Here is a 15,771-nt window from a genome sequence, read left to right on the forward strand (position 1 = left end):
GATCAGTTGATTATTGTGAGAATGACATGGCCGCCTGCCAACACTCTGCAACACAGAACCTTCTCCAAACATCTCTAGCCAGAGCCAGATAAGCCAAATTTAAAACTGGGAGGAAGGGGATGTAATTACAATAGTATCTATAAGTCCAGTTACCCCACTCTGCACATTTGAAGGGATTGCCATGTGGATGATATGACAGTCCAAAATGTCAGGTATCTCAAATATTACTACATTCTGGAGGATAAGAACAACAAAAGCAAAACAGAAAGAAACACCAAAAACAACTTATGCACTTAGCATACTTTCTCATTTGTCCAGACTCAGTCTCTGCTGTAGTCTGATCTGAAAAGTTAAGATCTGAGGCAAATTAAGAAAGAGAATGAAGAGGAAACAGGCAAAACAAAATAAACATGCTCTCACCATTTTTTTAAACATGTTTCTTTTAAATGATGCATATTCAGATTCTGTCAGAATAGGGCATTTCAATATGTTAGAATTTCTTTACCTTCAGTAAAGCAAGCTTCTGGTTTAAGGTCTTCCTCGGGTTCAATTTCAGCTTGTTCACCTTCTCGGGGAGGTGCAACATCAACTGTGCTTCCTTCAGAGGAGCTGGTTGCATTTAATTTCTGGAAACAAAAGCCCATGTCAAAGATGTGAACCTCTTCCCTTTTACTCAAGCGACTGGGAAGCGCTCTATGGCCTAGAAAAAATGGCAGCAACTAAAAGGGAAGCCATTGATTCTACTGATGATGATGTTCTAGCAACATGAGCAAAGTCTAGTCCTCAGACAAAAAGGATAGCAGTTAGTGTGGGTACTTGGAAAGACAAATAAACTTGCTCTAACATCTTCATTTGTACACGAATGACATTGCAAACAACTAGGAATATTCCAGCCACATCAAGAAGAGCCTCATAAAGTTAAGTGTGCTCACATCTTGTAATGATTATTTTAATGAAATGCATCAAATCAGATCACAACTTCCACCTCTTCAGAAAGAAAAGTTTCAGAGGGCAAAGAACACCATCAGTTGCTTCTAAATACTGTCCGTGTTTCTGTAATTTTAGCAAGGGAGGGCTACAGGTTAACATCAATCACACTCATTATGGCTCAGCTTTGAGCTATATTTTTCTCTAGCTTACATAATTTTCTCCTTACTTTACTAGTGGAAAATGATGGATCTCCCCATCTCGTTCTTTTTTGAACTGCATAAATGAATTCAACACTTGCCAAAGAATTCTAAATGAAATGGAAATTTCTCCATAAATGACATTGTCTGGAGTCTTTATTAGGATCTCATTCTAAATGCAACGTATGATCAGGCTGCAATTTATTTTCTTTTAAATAAATCACTGTGACATGACACGTGGCAAGAATAGCCACCTTAATGTTGTCAGAATAAATATCTAATACATTTTCTGAGATCATGTGGGAAGACATCACGAATGTGCAATGTTTTATGAACACTCAGGCAAAGACATGACATACAACAAGGCTTAGAAGATGGAAAGCTTTCAGGGTGGAAGTGCAGTTCATGGACATGCTAATGGTTTCAAAGCTCCAATAACTTCAGCAGCTAAGCGTTTGGGTCACCCTCCTCAAAGCTTTGGAAAGAGTTAATGTGCTACTCTAAAAAAGGCCTAACTGATTCCCTAAACACAAGTTTTATTGGCAGAAATTCTGCTCATAGTTCCTGGCTTATTTTAAATCCCAACGCTGATATGGTTTTGAGATGTGAACTAAAATTAAAGAATAACATTAAGATAGTGCTTTATGTAGTATTATTTTGAGTTAGCCATGCCAAACTAAATATGTAACAGCAATGGCTTTAAGTCAAAACATAAAACAACATATAGTTTCTCCTAGTGAGTAGTATGCTGAAGGGGGGAGCTATTTCATTATTTTGAGCTGAGAGTTCTGAGGATTTTTACACCATGTGAATTTTCACCTTAAATTCCTTTACTTTTGAAAATATGGAGAACCTGATACAGACTTTCTCCTTCTGAGATTTTTTTTTTTTTTTTGCTTCTTTCAGGCAGGACTTTTTTATTTGTAAAAAACGAAAGCCAGGAAGGCTGCCACTGGGAAGAGTTGTCGTAGCTTCTGTTGTAGCTAAGGGAGTACTGAACAACTGGTATAAGCATCTCAGCTTCACCAGTGGCTCAGAGGGTGAATGCTTGCAATTATAGCATAAATAGCACTAATAAGAAACCGACATAGTCAGAGGGTAGTCGTAAAAAGGCCCATGTTCATCTTCTTGCTCTTGGCCAACTAGGCTCAATAATTTCCTCAGAGCATAGTCATGGTCTACCTCCTCCATGAATTCTTCTTACATTCTTCTTCAGTCAAATTTCACAGTCCATTTAGCCCATTACACTTGTTGCCTTTGGCCAAATAGATCCTTTTATACATGTGCTTGCATACATATATCTATATTTTGATATAGATATATATATATTGAACACATCTACATGTATATGTGCACAAACATATACTTACACATACATAGCAAGTACACCTACATATTATATATTAAAAGGTCAACCAAATGTTGAATAGACATTAAATATTTATATTATTTTCATGAAGAGTGAACAGGTGAATGCATTTTTATGTTACTCCTATAGAGAGAATTACAGTGTTTAGATAATTTCATCTCTGCTTTCTGATAAATTGTGTGAAGAAATTGATCTGAATGACGTCCAGCTATATTAGAAAATGTTTTTCATTGAATGCAAGTGCTTTAATATCAGAAATGCATATTTTCAAAATGTTTTTATATTACCTGCAGATATTCAATAAAGAAGTTTGAGGGGAGATTATTGTAAGCGATATATAAAGGCATGCATATATGCTTTCTCATGTGAATTTTTTAGAAAATGTACTTACCCTTCACTTCCTATTAACCAGCAGCATTGTGTTTAATTTTCAATCAAATTATCTTACTTATGCTATAACGGTGTCTTATACTTAAATACAAATACTTATTTAAAACGCTGCTTCCTAGGAATAATATTAGCTAACGTGGATGACTAGTTTGCCCAGTGGAGACCACTGGATGTAATTTTGCTATTGTGTTGCCTTAAGATGATAAAGGTATGGCTATAGCTAACATGTTTGATCATCATAATATCTGTAGCTACTTGGTCCTGGAGATGATACACTGTATGATAAAGTAGAGAAGAGAGTCTTCTATTCTCCCATCTGCCTAGCGCTCTGAGGTTCAGCATGTCTCAAAAATGGGTGGGGAAACCACCTTGCCCTCTTTCTATTTTTTTTCCTAAGGAACACAACCATACTATAAGGAGGACTGCTTTGTGGTCATCTAAGATGTTTTCTGGTTGTTAAGTATTTTAACTTTCATCCCCGGGAGGCTTTCCAAAGAATGTTCAGAGGGATTCTTATAAGTCCTTATCACCTCCATGCACCAAAGGCTGAAAGACGTCATTATGGTTTCTGTCTCATGAGTGCTTTACAGGAGGCTTCTCCTCTGTGAGGGTGTTAGAGTGAGTTTCACAAATCAGAGCACCAGTCCTGCTGAGTTCTCACTGGTGAGCAAGGCTGCAATACTGGTTGAGAGCTCTCAGGCCAGATTATGGTTATAGGAAAGTGAATGTTTTATTCATTGAAACTATGAAAATCTTGTTTACACTATATGAAAACATCAAAGGTAGCAATTTTACTTACATTAGTATATGAAACCATGAATTGAGTTCAGATTAAGTGACATAAACTGTCCAACATACTACCTGGTATTCTTGAGTCACTGGATACATGAAGAAATTCATATCTGCATTTTAAAATCACTATTTTACACTCTAGAGAAGTCAGCACTTTATATTCTATACATTGGTATAAGAACAATCTATACTAACTCTATACATTGCTATACTATAAGTAATCTACATACCAAGCACTATGAAATTCATAGTCTAATAGATGGTAATATTGTTATTGCTATACAAATGACTATGGCTATAGTATATGACTTATAAGACATATAGTTTAAGTATATGATTTATTTAAAAGCAGTAACTGGTGACAAATACAAAGAAAAACTTACTTTCATTTATATTGCCAGAGTTGTGATACTACAATGATATCAAAAGAGCAAAGAAACCAGAAATGAAATTTATCATATTAAAAAAAATTACATAGATACACTAAATAGCCAAAGTTAACAACTGTTCTGAGGTAGTTAAAACAGATAGGCATATCTGGGAATATAGGCATAACAACATAAGGCTTCCAGATAAAACCACATAGTACAAGTTCAATTTTGCTTTCTTGTACTGTTTTCTCCTTAACCCGTCTAGTATTACATGACTCTTAAAAGTGAGTCTTCCATCCCTTGTAGAGACTGCTGAGTCTACAGAGGGATGATGGCTTATGCTCTATGAATGCACGCTGAGAAGCAGGTTTTAAGATGCAACATTCTCTAGGCCGAACTCAGCCACAAAAAAACATGCCTGGCTATAGCAGAAGCCTGGCGCAATGCTGTGGAAGCTGCTTGCTGAACCAAGAACCATGCTCTCAAACATGGCACCTGATTATGACGATTTCAAGGTTAACTACAACTGCCACTCACTCAGAGGAATGGATCATCTCAACAAAAGAATGACAGAATTAGCAACCAAACAGGCTATGAGGACCATTTTCCCTCAGGTCACATGACCTTACAGAGAAAGTCCTCCTTGTGGAGAATGGCACTCTTGATATTTTGTCCAATTGTATAACAGAATTTAACTTGCAGAGATAGAAGAGAATGTTAGCAACTGGCCTACTTCCACTGAAATGCGCTCACATTTCATTTGTCTTTCAATCAGCACTCAAAATTTTGACTCTCACAAACTGCTGTATGGTTCAAGAGACGAAATAAAAGATTCAGCCATTACAGATTGCCTCAAAAATTGAGCCATTATTCTCAAGAATTCTCGATTTTTGTCACACAGGTAGGCAAAAAAAAAAAAAAAAAAAAAGTCTTTTGAGTGCCTTGGTCTGATAACTTGGATATGAAAATCCATATCCTGATTTTACACATTTTACATGAACAACAAGCAGCCATGTACTGGGGCCATTTGTTGCTTTGTCCAAGGCAAGAAGAGAATAAAACCAATAACTCTCTTTTCAGCCACTTACTGAGTGATTAAAAAATATAAACTGCCATCATCTGGTTTCTCCTTGACATATGTTAAAGGGACAATACCCCGTGTGCTACTCTTATGTAAAAATAGCCACCATAAAAGCACGGTATATAAAATGGAACGTAATTATGTGGTATGCGAAGAGTGAGGCAAAGGGCACGAGGAAAGCACAAGAGAAAGGCCACTTATCTTGAGAAGGGAGATAAACATTTCCATCAGAACCAGGCTTAATTGGGGTTTCCTCTGCAGAACACTGAGACTGGTTTCTAAAGGTCGAGTGGGTTGAAGTGGCCAGCCACACACCCATCTCCACCTCTTGAAAGGTTGTTTGAAAGACACCGGCAAGAAATCATACTCTAGAGTCATTTCCCCATTGCTCATCAAAGTCTGAAAACAACAGTGTTTTCTTTTTCTTTCTTTCTTTTTTTTTTTCCTCAGTAGGTTTCAGGCTCAAGGCCTCAGCCGAACGCCTGTTCTTCAAAATTTCCACAAAAGCTCCAGAAACGAGTCTTCTTGCAGTGAATATGATGAGGCACACAACATCCCAACACCATTTCATTCTATTCGGCTAAATCACCAGCATCAGCAGTTTTCCACTTGTCGTGAAAAAGCTTATTTTTGAATTCAAGAACTGAATTCAAGAACTGAGTCTTGACACCCCTCCAGACGAGTGCCTGTCGACATGACACTCACAGACACTCTAGACTAAAAGTAGACATTGGCCTTGCAAAAAGCCAACTTGCAGCAATGTTTGACTTCTCTGTTAGTTTTTGTCCTCAAACCGGCACCTTGGCTGCAGTCGATAAGCAACGGTACCAACAGAAGACAGTTGAGTCAAAAGACTAAAGACTCAGCTGACCCAGAAAGCCGCAGTATTTACAAGAGTCTCCTCTGCTCCTCATAAAACTCTAACCAACCATCAAAAGCTCTAAGTGTTCTAAGTACCTTTTTTTTTCACACTCTGTGTAAGGTAGAACATTTAGGGAGAAATTAATGTACACAGGGAAATACCACGTCAAAACCAAACCAAACCAAACCAAACCAAAACACAAAACCAAGTACAAAAGAGGAGCAACGACTTAGTGATCAAGGTGCCGTGCGTGTGCCACGTGAGCCTTCCGAGCTCACGGCACGAAGCCTTCCTCTGCACTACTTTACAATGATCAGTGTTTTATCAGACACTTGACTGAAGAAAATTTCCCAACCTTCTCAAAGGCCAAGACACGTGGTGCCCAAATGCATATTCAGACTAATATCTGGCTTTGCCAAGACCTCACCAAAGCAAACATTTCCATCTAGAGCACAGCGGTTGGTTCAGTGAAAAGTGATAGCCATTGATCTGAATGTAATGACTTGCAAACGGCAGTTCTCTCTCTCTCTCTCTCTCTCTCTCTCTCTCTCTCTCACACACACACACACACGCACGCACACGCACAACAACAAAAAAACTCTTGAGGCTTATTTTGGTGGCACAGTTTACACATAAGGGCTGAATCATCAATAACAACCAAAAAAAAAAAAAAGTAGTGGTCTTATTTTAACGAAATAAAACAGAAATTAAAAATATGCATGCTCTGTAAAGTCTGATCATATCGAACTGTAAGCAGTTTCTACGATGTTTAGAATTGGTATTGTGATACATCTTATCGGGCATGCAATTACTGCGTTTTAAAGTCTAAACGGCTAAAGTGGATAAGCCCATTGGCAGAACTAAACCCGATGTCTGGACTGTCCCGCCTGACCATGCTTTGATGTTTCACACGCTTCAGCAGAGAGCAGCTGGGCCAGCCTCGGACTTCCTTGCCACGGCAGGGGAAGGAATAGAGCTGTGGAGCATGCAGGCCAGTCAAAATTCGTTTAGGAAGTGACTGTATGAGCACAACTTGCTTGGGTAACCTGGGTAAAAGTGGTGGCTCGGGCCTCTGGCTGCTTAAAAGAGCACCAGAGCGGCTTTCTTGACGGCGCCAGCTTGGCCTCACCCCTGTGAGAAGTAAGAACGGTAAGTAGTTGAAGGTCACCACAGGACATCGCGAGACTGAATTTGGAATTCAGCGAAGAATACGATCATTAAAAGCATTTATTCTAAAATCTTTCCTTTGGGAAGATAAGCCAGTAATCTTTTAAGCACTAAATTAGAGAGATCTAGAGTTTTCAGGATTATGCGAACATTAAAACCGTAAAAAACGAAACGGTGCAATGGTACATTGCCACACTATTTGCAGCGTTTTGAGTTTAAGATGAAAAAAAATACGTATTTTGAAATTCATGCCTTCAGTCTTTATGAAAAGCTTTGAGTTTGTTTCCACACCAGCTTGTTTATCTAAGCGGCATATACATACACACATAATAAACATTTATGAAGTACATATCAGGTAATTAATAAAATGCTGGAGTTTACACTTCTATCAGGATTTATCTCTGGCGGCAGTTGCTAGTCATGTTTTATTATAGAATTGAGTGGAAATATTTGAGCAGCTCAAGTTTTCAAAGCATCTAAGTTGATTGGTTCACTGCCTAATGTATAAGAAAAAAATTAGGCGTTTTTTTATATAGTTTTAGTTTTAAGGATAAGTATAATAAAACTCTCTTGTGTTCAGCCTAATGATTGCTTACTTTGTGAGCAAAACCAAAGATTATTACATTCTCTCCAAAGTAGTAAAGCTTTACTTCTGTTCTGGTCAAAAAACTAGGAAAAACAAATCAAAATATCAGTGTGTGTGTGTGTGTGTGTGTGTGTGTGCACGCGCGCAGGGTATGTTCACGTGTGAGGTAGATCAAAGTTATACTTAGATAGAATTTATCTAAATCTGTGCTTAATGTTAGAGTTTACCAATTTTTGCTATTATTTCGTAAAGTTCTATTTTTCCTATTGCTTTTGGGTAAATTTTGCGGGTACTAATCTAAATATATCAGCCATATAATAGTTATTGTTGAATAAATATAATATTTATTGTTTACTAAACAGAACTTGAGCTCAAACACGTAATTGTGTTTATTCTTTGAGAACTTAAAACAATGAGTTTTTGAACCTATCCCCTTTCCTCCCCCACACCCTCTCTCACCTCCCTGCAATCCTTCTTTATATCAATATATTCTTTTAAAATTTGTATTCTGTATGTGAGTGTTTTTTCCTGTGATCATGGATGTGTAAAATGTGCAGGATGTGCCTTCGGAGTCCAGAGCAGTGTCAGATCCTGTGGCACTGGAGTTACAGATGCTACCTGTCATGTGGGTGCTGCGAAGCAAGCCTAGGTCTTCTGCAAGAGCAGCAAGTGCGTCTAATCTCTGTGCCTTCTCATCAGCTCCACAGTACAAGCCATATTTAATATTATTCTCTGTGACCATTTCAAAATTTAACCAAGCATAAATATACGTATAAGCCTATGTTTACATTGATGGTTTTACTACTGACTTTTATATATTTAAAATTCTTCATCAACTTCTACAATTGGATTTCATGTATTCAAAATTAAATTAAAAGAGTATGGAACTACAGAAATTACCCAATAGTAAGTTTTTGTTTAGGAAGCAAATGTTTTCCAGGAACTGATGATGAGTAATTATGACTTAATATTCCAAGTTTATGATGATTAAACCATTAAAAAGAAATATCTGGGGATCTTATGAAGGCTTTGAAATCTATTAAAACCAGTTTTTTTTTTTAATCAGAAGAAAATGGAGGTATTTCTTCTTCATACGCCTACTGTCATCAGTCTCTATTATTAATGCAATAGAAGTTCCTTTCTTTGGATTTACTGTCTTCTCTTGACCTTAAGGTAGTCAGGAAATTCTGTCTTTAGCTTTTTTTCCCCCTATTTTTTCCTTATTATTATTTCTTTGACCTCTCCTATTTTTAGGGAACCACATAATTTTAAGTCTTGCGTCCTCTAATCTACTTTCAGCTCTGACCTCTGACCCTGACCATCACTGTTACTTTCACCCAGCCATCCCTTATTATCCACAGCAGATCAGTTCTAGGACTCAACAAAAATCCAGTCCAACAGATGTACAAATCCGATATATGAATGGACCTAGCATGCACAGTACATGCATTAACCTACACAACACTCTCACATCTACGTTATCTACATTACAAAATATAATGTTGATAACTACTACCCTAGATTCTTTTAGGGAACAATGGGAAAACAGCATATATCTCTTCTGTAGACACATTTTTCTGTGATCTTTTTGATCAGAGGTTGACTGAACTTCAGTACGCATAATCTATGGGTGTGAAGTGCAAAACTTAAATCCCAAATTGCACTCTTTCCACACAAACCTGGGAAGCTTTCTAAAAAGACCATTTCAAACAGCAGAATTGCCATTTTTCTGATTACACAGACTCTTTAGGTCTGCTAAATTGCCAATTACTGTCTGCTCCCTATTATTGCAGCCCAGAATGTTATCAGCTCATTGCTGTGACAATGTTCCTACAATACCCCTTTCTAATTGCTTCTCTGTTTCAGAACACTCCTTGGTGGCCATAGAGCCGATTCCAAGCTGTGGCTGCAGTCTGAGCCTTCCAGACACCCTTTGCTCTGCTCCCCCCAATCTCCACTCACCTTGGTAATTGGAACTCATTACCAGTCCTGGCTCTCCCTTTGTAGAACAGTAAATTTTCACTTTTTATGACGTGACCCAAATATGGGGTCCATTTCAATCTTTCCTCATTTCACCTCCTTTCCCATTCTTAAACACCCAAAAATTTAACACAGGCCTGTAAGATCAAACTTAAAATAGAGTTTTAATGACTTTTTGAGTTTATTGGGAACCATGTGATAGAGTCTATCTTTGACCAAACTGGACGAAGTGATCAATGAAAGCTTCCTAGTTATTCGATGTGTCCTTTTAAATCCATCTGTACTCGGTGGTTGAAAATAAAGCAATAATTGATTCTTGATAGCTTACTAGGATAATTTACTAGGATAAGCAACATACATTAGATGTGCTACATACAGTTTTTGTGCAACTCCAAAGATGTACATTGCTACCTTGCTTTGTTTGTATTTCTTAGCTTTAAAAAGACAACCTAAAATAAGCCAAGAATGGGAACACTGTGAGTTGTAATGCTTTAAACCTCCAATAAGGATTTTAGGTCAAATTCTCTTGGTATACTTCGTTTTCCAAAGTTCCAAGAAAATTCACAAAAGCAAACATCATTGTTCTGATTTCTAGGGTGCTGACGTTACACCGTCTAGCTAAAGCTTATCTTTTATAAGTTAATCGGGCACCATCTGTGCCTTTAAGTCCAAAGGCCGTAAATAAATGATAGCAAAATGTTTTAATTGAAATAATACCACTAAGCTATTGTCATTAGACCCAACAGGTTCAAATCATAAAGCATAAGAAAATTTTCCTCTTTTTTTTTATTCTATCAACTGCTAGCACGAGAGTAAATTTCCCATCTGTAGTTCCACTGTAGCCCTCAAGCATTACTCCTCAGTGTTTTCAAGTTGATATAGAATGTGCTGTAGCTTTTTGCTCAGCTTGAGCAGAAAAAATATTGGCCAGCTTTGTTTCTAGTACATGAAGTTCTTTCATAGATCATGTACTCTTATTATGGTGAATGAAATACTTAAATGTGAGGAAAGATTACATAAAAATTTCACGGTGATAACAGAACTACCATTAAAATACAGTTCAGTGAGTTTTCTAAAAACAGTAACTAGTGAGGGGCAAAATGTGTTAAAGAGCATCGCTTTTGTTTAGGGTTACATTTTAAATCAGGCTTTCAAGTCATCAAAAAATGAACATTTTAATTGCTGAAATTGTGATTTTTTTGGAAAGCTATAATTAAGTGAACTTACCTATGTCTCATGATGTTCCAACATTACCATGCAATATTCAGTTGTTTTTGTGTGGTGTTGGATACTACCGGACCTCATGGATGCTAAGCATTCTATCTTGAGCTACACACCCAACCCTTTAATATCTCTTGGTAAAAGACATAAAGGCAAAAACAATACAGAGTAGCCATACTGCATGGATAATGAAAAAAAAAAATGCAGCCTGAACTGAAAAGTACACTTACCTCCTTGCTTTCTTCTAGTTCTGACTCACTGCTGAACTCTTCGGTATTTAAATTTTCAAAGTCGGACTCTCCCACAGCAATTGGCACAGTCACAGTGAGGCTGGGGTTGTTTATGAATGACATATAGTCATTTTCATCAATTACATATTTTTCAACACTGCTTCCAGTACCTACACCACTGGTGGTTCCATTACCATCTTTAAGATAATTAAGCTCTTTGCTTATTTCGATGCCCGTGTTATTGGACATGCAGCTGTCTATTTTGTTGCCTTCATGGATTTCTATAGCTTTTGGCTTTCTAAAAAAGGCTTTGCAAAAGCACTCCCGTATCTTATTTTTCACATAATCAATTCCCTTCTGCATCCTTCCCACTGCAATCTGGAGGTTGTTCATTTCGTTATCGTCATCGGTAGCAGCAAGGTTGTCAGAACTAAAGGAACTCAACAGTAAGGCCAGAAAGAGGTTCAGAACCTAAATGAAAAAAAGAGCAAAAGTTCCATATTAATACTGAAACATGTGTGAGAAAAGTTAGTGGAGCTCAGGGAGCTCAGATCTTTGCCAGTGTGGTTTTCGCAAATGCTTTCTGAATGTTTGGTGTACTTCAGGCTTCATGTTAAAAATCACACAACGTTTAAAGGGCATGATAATTTTTTACCTGTGATATGATGATATGAGGAGAATGGCAACTTAGGTACCCTTCTCTACTGAGAATAAGCAGAAAAAAAAAATTAAATCCCATCTACCCAACTGTGTCAGTGAAATCACAAAATCCCACTTTCAATGGCTCTTGCCTCAAAAAAAGATATTTTTGTTTTTGTTATTTTATTTCCTCTAACCAGTTTGTCTATGGAATGTATAGTTTCATGTGTACAAATAATTTATCTAATAATGTGCTGATTTGTTCAAAGCCAGTATGTAGCAGAAGCATAGATTTCTTTTGGTCAGTGTCTACAAACAGCAAAAGCAGATATAGCAAATTCCACAAGGGTTTACATATTTCCCTTCAAGTGCACTTTAAAATTTAGGTGGTCAAATAGTTTTGAAAGTGGAGAAAATTCTAAAATATTATAAGGTTTAGCCAGACTCAGATGACATAAATCCCTTCTCTCAGTTTTGGGGTGTCTGTGTGACTCACAGCATAGGCTACCCGGCGATCTGTGGCTACTACATGGAAAACTCAGAATGTCTGATGTAAAAGGAGATTTATGTATAGGATTGTTTAGCTTAAAGTGTAATTACTGAGTTTCTTCACACGGTCAGAGGAAAAATGCAAACAAGGATCTCTGAGGTTTTTTTTTGTTTTGTTTTGTTTTGTTTTTAATTTCAACACCATATTTTGAGCTATTTAATTTCCCATTTTTTTTTTCCTAGGGAAAAATGCATTGATCTCACTGTTATGCTTGTGTGTATTACTTGAAATGTACCCTTCAAAAGGAAGGTCCAATATGACTAGACAGGTAATTACTATATCCGTATGTTATTCATGAATTTTAGTAGTAAAACACATACCTTTATGTTAGGGCTTTTTAAATTAGTTGAATTTGTTCTTGGACATTTTCATTCATATACGCAGTACACAATGACCATGCCCAGCCGCCACTCCCCCCACTACACCTATCTATTTCCCTTTTCCATACAAATCTCTCCTTTGCATTCAAGTCTATTCCTTTCATCCAGCATGATTAACTGGGGCATGGATATGACCATAGCTATTTTCAGCAAAGCAGACTCAGCAGTGGGGACACAGCTAAAGACAGTTATTTGTCCTCTTCTAGAATCTAAGGAATGGCTTAAAGTAAGTATTTAAAATCTGGCTTCTCTCTCTCTCTCTCTCTCTCTCTCTCTCTCTCTCTCTCTCTCACTTCACTTGTTCTCTCTTTGTATGTATGGTCTCTGTCTTTCTTTCTGTATATGCTTGCATATACAGACATGCACATTTGCACAGGTATGTAATTATTCAAACAACAATTTGTTTTCTTTCAATAAACCAAATTCAGATCAAGAACATATTTTGATTCCTACAGTAATTATAGACCGAAGTTAAGGTATAATACTTTATTTCAATAAAATTTGTTCTTAGCATTTTTGTCTTACTCACACCTTTAGATAAAACAGTGCTAATTATGAACAGGTAAAAGGCCACTTCAGTATAAAATAGTCATAACTTTAGGGTTTAAAGACATTATCATATCAAAGTAATATCAGAATACACTTCGTCCTGATTAAAAAAAAATACATTTTGACAAGAAAAATGTAAAAGGAGCATTGCAACCCCCAAATATGCACTCAAGGCACCCTAACGTCTTCCACAGCATGTCCATTTTACTCCACTGTCGCCAGTCTCAGAGAATTTAAATAAGATGGCCCCTAATCAGTGGACTTGGAAAGGGTCAGGGAGGAGATGAAGGAGGGAGGGAGGGTTTGGGAGGGAATGAGGGAGCAGATACAGCTGGGATACAGAGTTAAGAAAATGTAACTAATAATAAAAATAAATAAATAAATAACATAAAAAAAAAAGATGGCCCTTCAGTGATTGACTGCAGGGGGATTTTACTCTCAGCTGCTGGCAGTACAACTGGAGATGTAGTTACTCCTTCTACTTCCTACGGCCCCAAATCTTTCTAATCTATGAAGGTCTGCAGCACGTACATACCACGAGGTTTCCAATCACCATGACCAACATGAACACAATAAGACACATGGTCTGGCCGGCGACCTCCATACAATCCCACATGGTCTCTATCCACTCTCCGCACAGCACGCGGAACACGATCAGGAAGGAGTGGAAGAAGTCGTTCATGTGCCAGCGCGGGAGCGTGCAGTCGTCATTGATTTTGCAGACGCACTCCTTGTAGCTCTTCCCGAACAGCTGCATGCCGACCACGGCAAAGATGAAGACGATGATGGCCAGCACCAGGGTCAGGTTGCCCAGGGCGCCCACCGAGTTGCCGATGATCTTAATGAGCATGTTCAGCGTGGGCCAGGACTTTGCCAACTTGAAGACTCGCAGCTGTAATCAAATAAGGGGAAATTTAGTACGTTTGGAAGCCAGACTATTATTTTATGAGTCTATCATAATGTAGGTTCAAAACAAAAGTTGATAATAATATTAGAAATGTAAACCAAGTCATATCATTTAAATGCAATTTTTCTTTATAATTTTTATTTTAGATTTACTGAAAACTATACCTATACTGTTATTGCATCAACTGTCATCTCAGATTCTACTGTAGAAACTGAAAAAGGAATGTTGAAAATATAAATTGTATATAAATTGTATTCTTTATTTTAAAACAGATGTGAAGTAAGCTAATTTGATTTTTTAACCCTTACATTCAATTTTACTTGGATATATTTATACATGCATAAATGTATATATGCATATACATACATTTCCTTATTTTTGAACAAAAATGCATGGACTTTTAGTAATTACTTTTGCTATAATTTTAAGGAGTTGGTATGCTATTGTTTAAAATACCAAACACATCCAATATTTTTTTTTTTTTATGTGTTGAATTTGTTTTGTCTTGTCTTCATTTTGGTGGCAGCCCAGGCTGGCCCCAAATTTACAGTATAGCTGAGGGTAACTCTGAACTAGCTCTTCCGACTTCACTTCCCAAGTGCTGGGGTTAGAGATAGTACCCCAGTATTCCTGGCTTCTACCTTCTTTAAAGTCATTCCTCTAAAAAGAGCAGGGTTGATTAAAACCTGACATTAATTGGGGCTCTTTGTTTTTTATTTGCATTCCTTCTTTTTCCTTTTTCTTTCTTCACCTTACAGATATAAAATGAAAACACTTTCAGACTATAAAACCAATTTAGAAAGAGTGTGTGTGTGTGTGTGTGTATATATATATGTGTGTGTGTGTGTGTGTGTGTGTGTGTGTGTGTGTAGCCCACATAGTAATTTGTGGAATATTTCAATCAATTTTATTGTTCTTAGAAAACAGAGCATACTTATCTTGAAAAAAAATTATGGCTATACATTTTCTGGGGTTATCGACTTAGTGTAATTAAGAATGCTATTTTACAAACTCTGGTAGTCATATAAGCATACATTTAAAAATAAGTGCTATGCTAGTGAGAGACGGGACATGAACAGCAGGCAGATACCAGTCTGAAGGACCGCAGAACCGACAGCCCCTCTACATTCGCCAAGCCAAGCTCCATCAAGCTCAAGCTGACGATAATCCCGTCAAAAATATTCCAGCCCTCTTGGAAATAATAGTAGGGATCCATGGCAATGATCTTGAGGACCATTTCGGCTGTGAAGATCCCAGTGAAGACCTGAAGGGAGCAAAGAGCAGCATTTCAGCTGGACTAAGCGCGTGCACTGCAAGAACTCACAAAGAGCGTCAAACTAGAACGAACACCACCAACATCTGACTTTTAAACTAAACCGATCAATATCAGCGAAGCACTTTCCCCATAAGCCAGCATTGTGCTCAATAGATTATTTTCTTATTTAACAAATCAGCCAGATTTCTCGGGAAAACAAACTTTAAAACCTTTCATTGTGCACATTTTCAGCCTAATACTGGATAATAGCTATGACATTGTTGCCTTTGTGGCACATTATGCTTCTGCAAAACG

The 15,771-nt window shown here is 37.3% G+C and overlaps 1 protein-coding gene across 8 annotated transcripts in view; it reads right to left on the reverse strand.

The window, feature by feature from the left end:
* The window catches only part of Scn3a (sodium voltage-gated channel alpha subunit 3), a 115,309-nt gene that overhangs the window by 30,809 nt on the left and 68,729 nt on the right, over positions 1 to 15,771 (reverse strand). For all 8 annotated transcript variants that reach the window (XM_060390311.1, XM_060390313.1, XM_060390312.1 and 5 more), the window contains 4 exons: positions 15,292 to 15,465; positions 13,830 to 14,186; positions 11,177 to 11,647; positions 506 to 626 (listed from right to left, as the gene is read on the reverse strand). In XM_060390311.1, coding sequence (XP_060246294.1) covers positions 506 to 626; positions 11,177 to 11,647; positions 13,830 to 14,186; positions 15,292 to 15,465 — 1,123 coding nt within the window. The remainder of the gene's footprint in view (positions 1 to 505; positions 627 to 11,176; positions 11,648 to 13,829; positions 14,187 to 15,291; positions 15,466 to 15,771) is intronic.

Source organism: Meriones unguiculatus, chromosome 8, assembly GCF_030254825.1.
Source record: "Meriones unguiculatus strain TT.TT164.6M chromosome 8, Bangor_MerUng_6.1, whole genome shotgun sequence".
NCBI lineage: Eukaryota > Metazoa > Chordata > Mammalia > Rodentia > Muridae > Meriones > Meriones unguiculatus.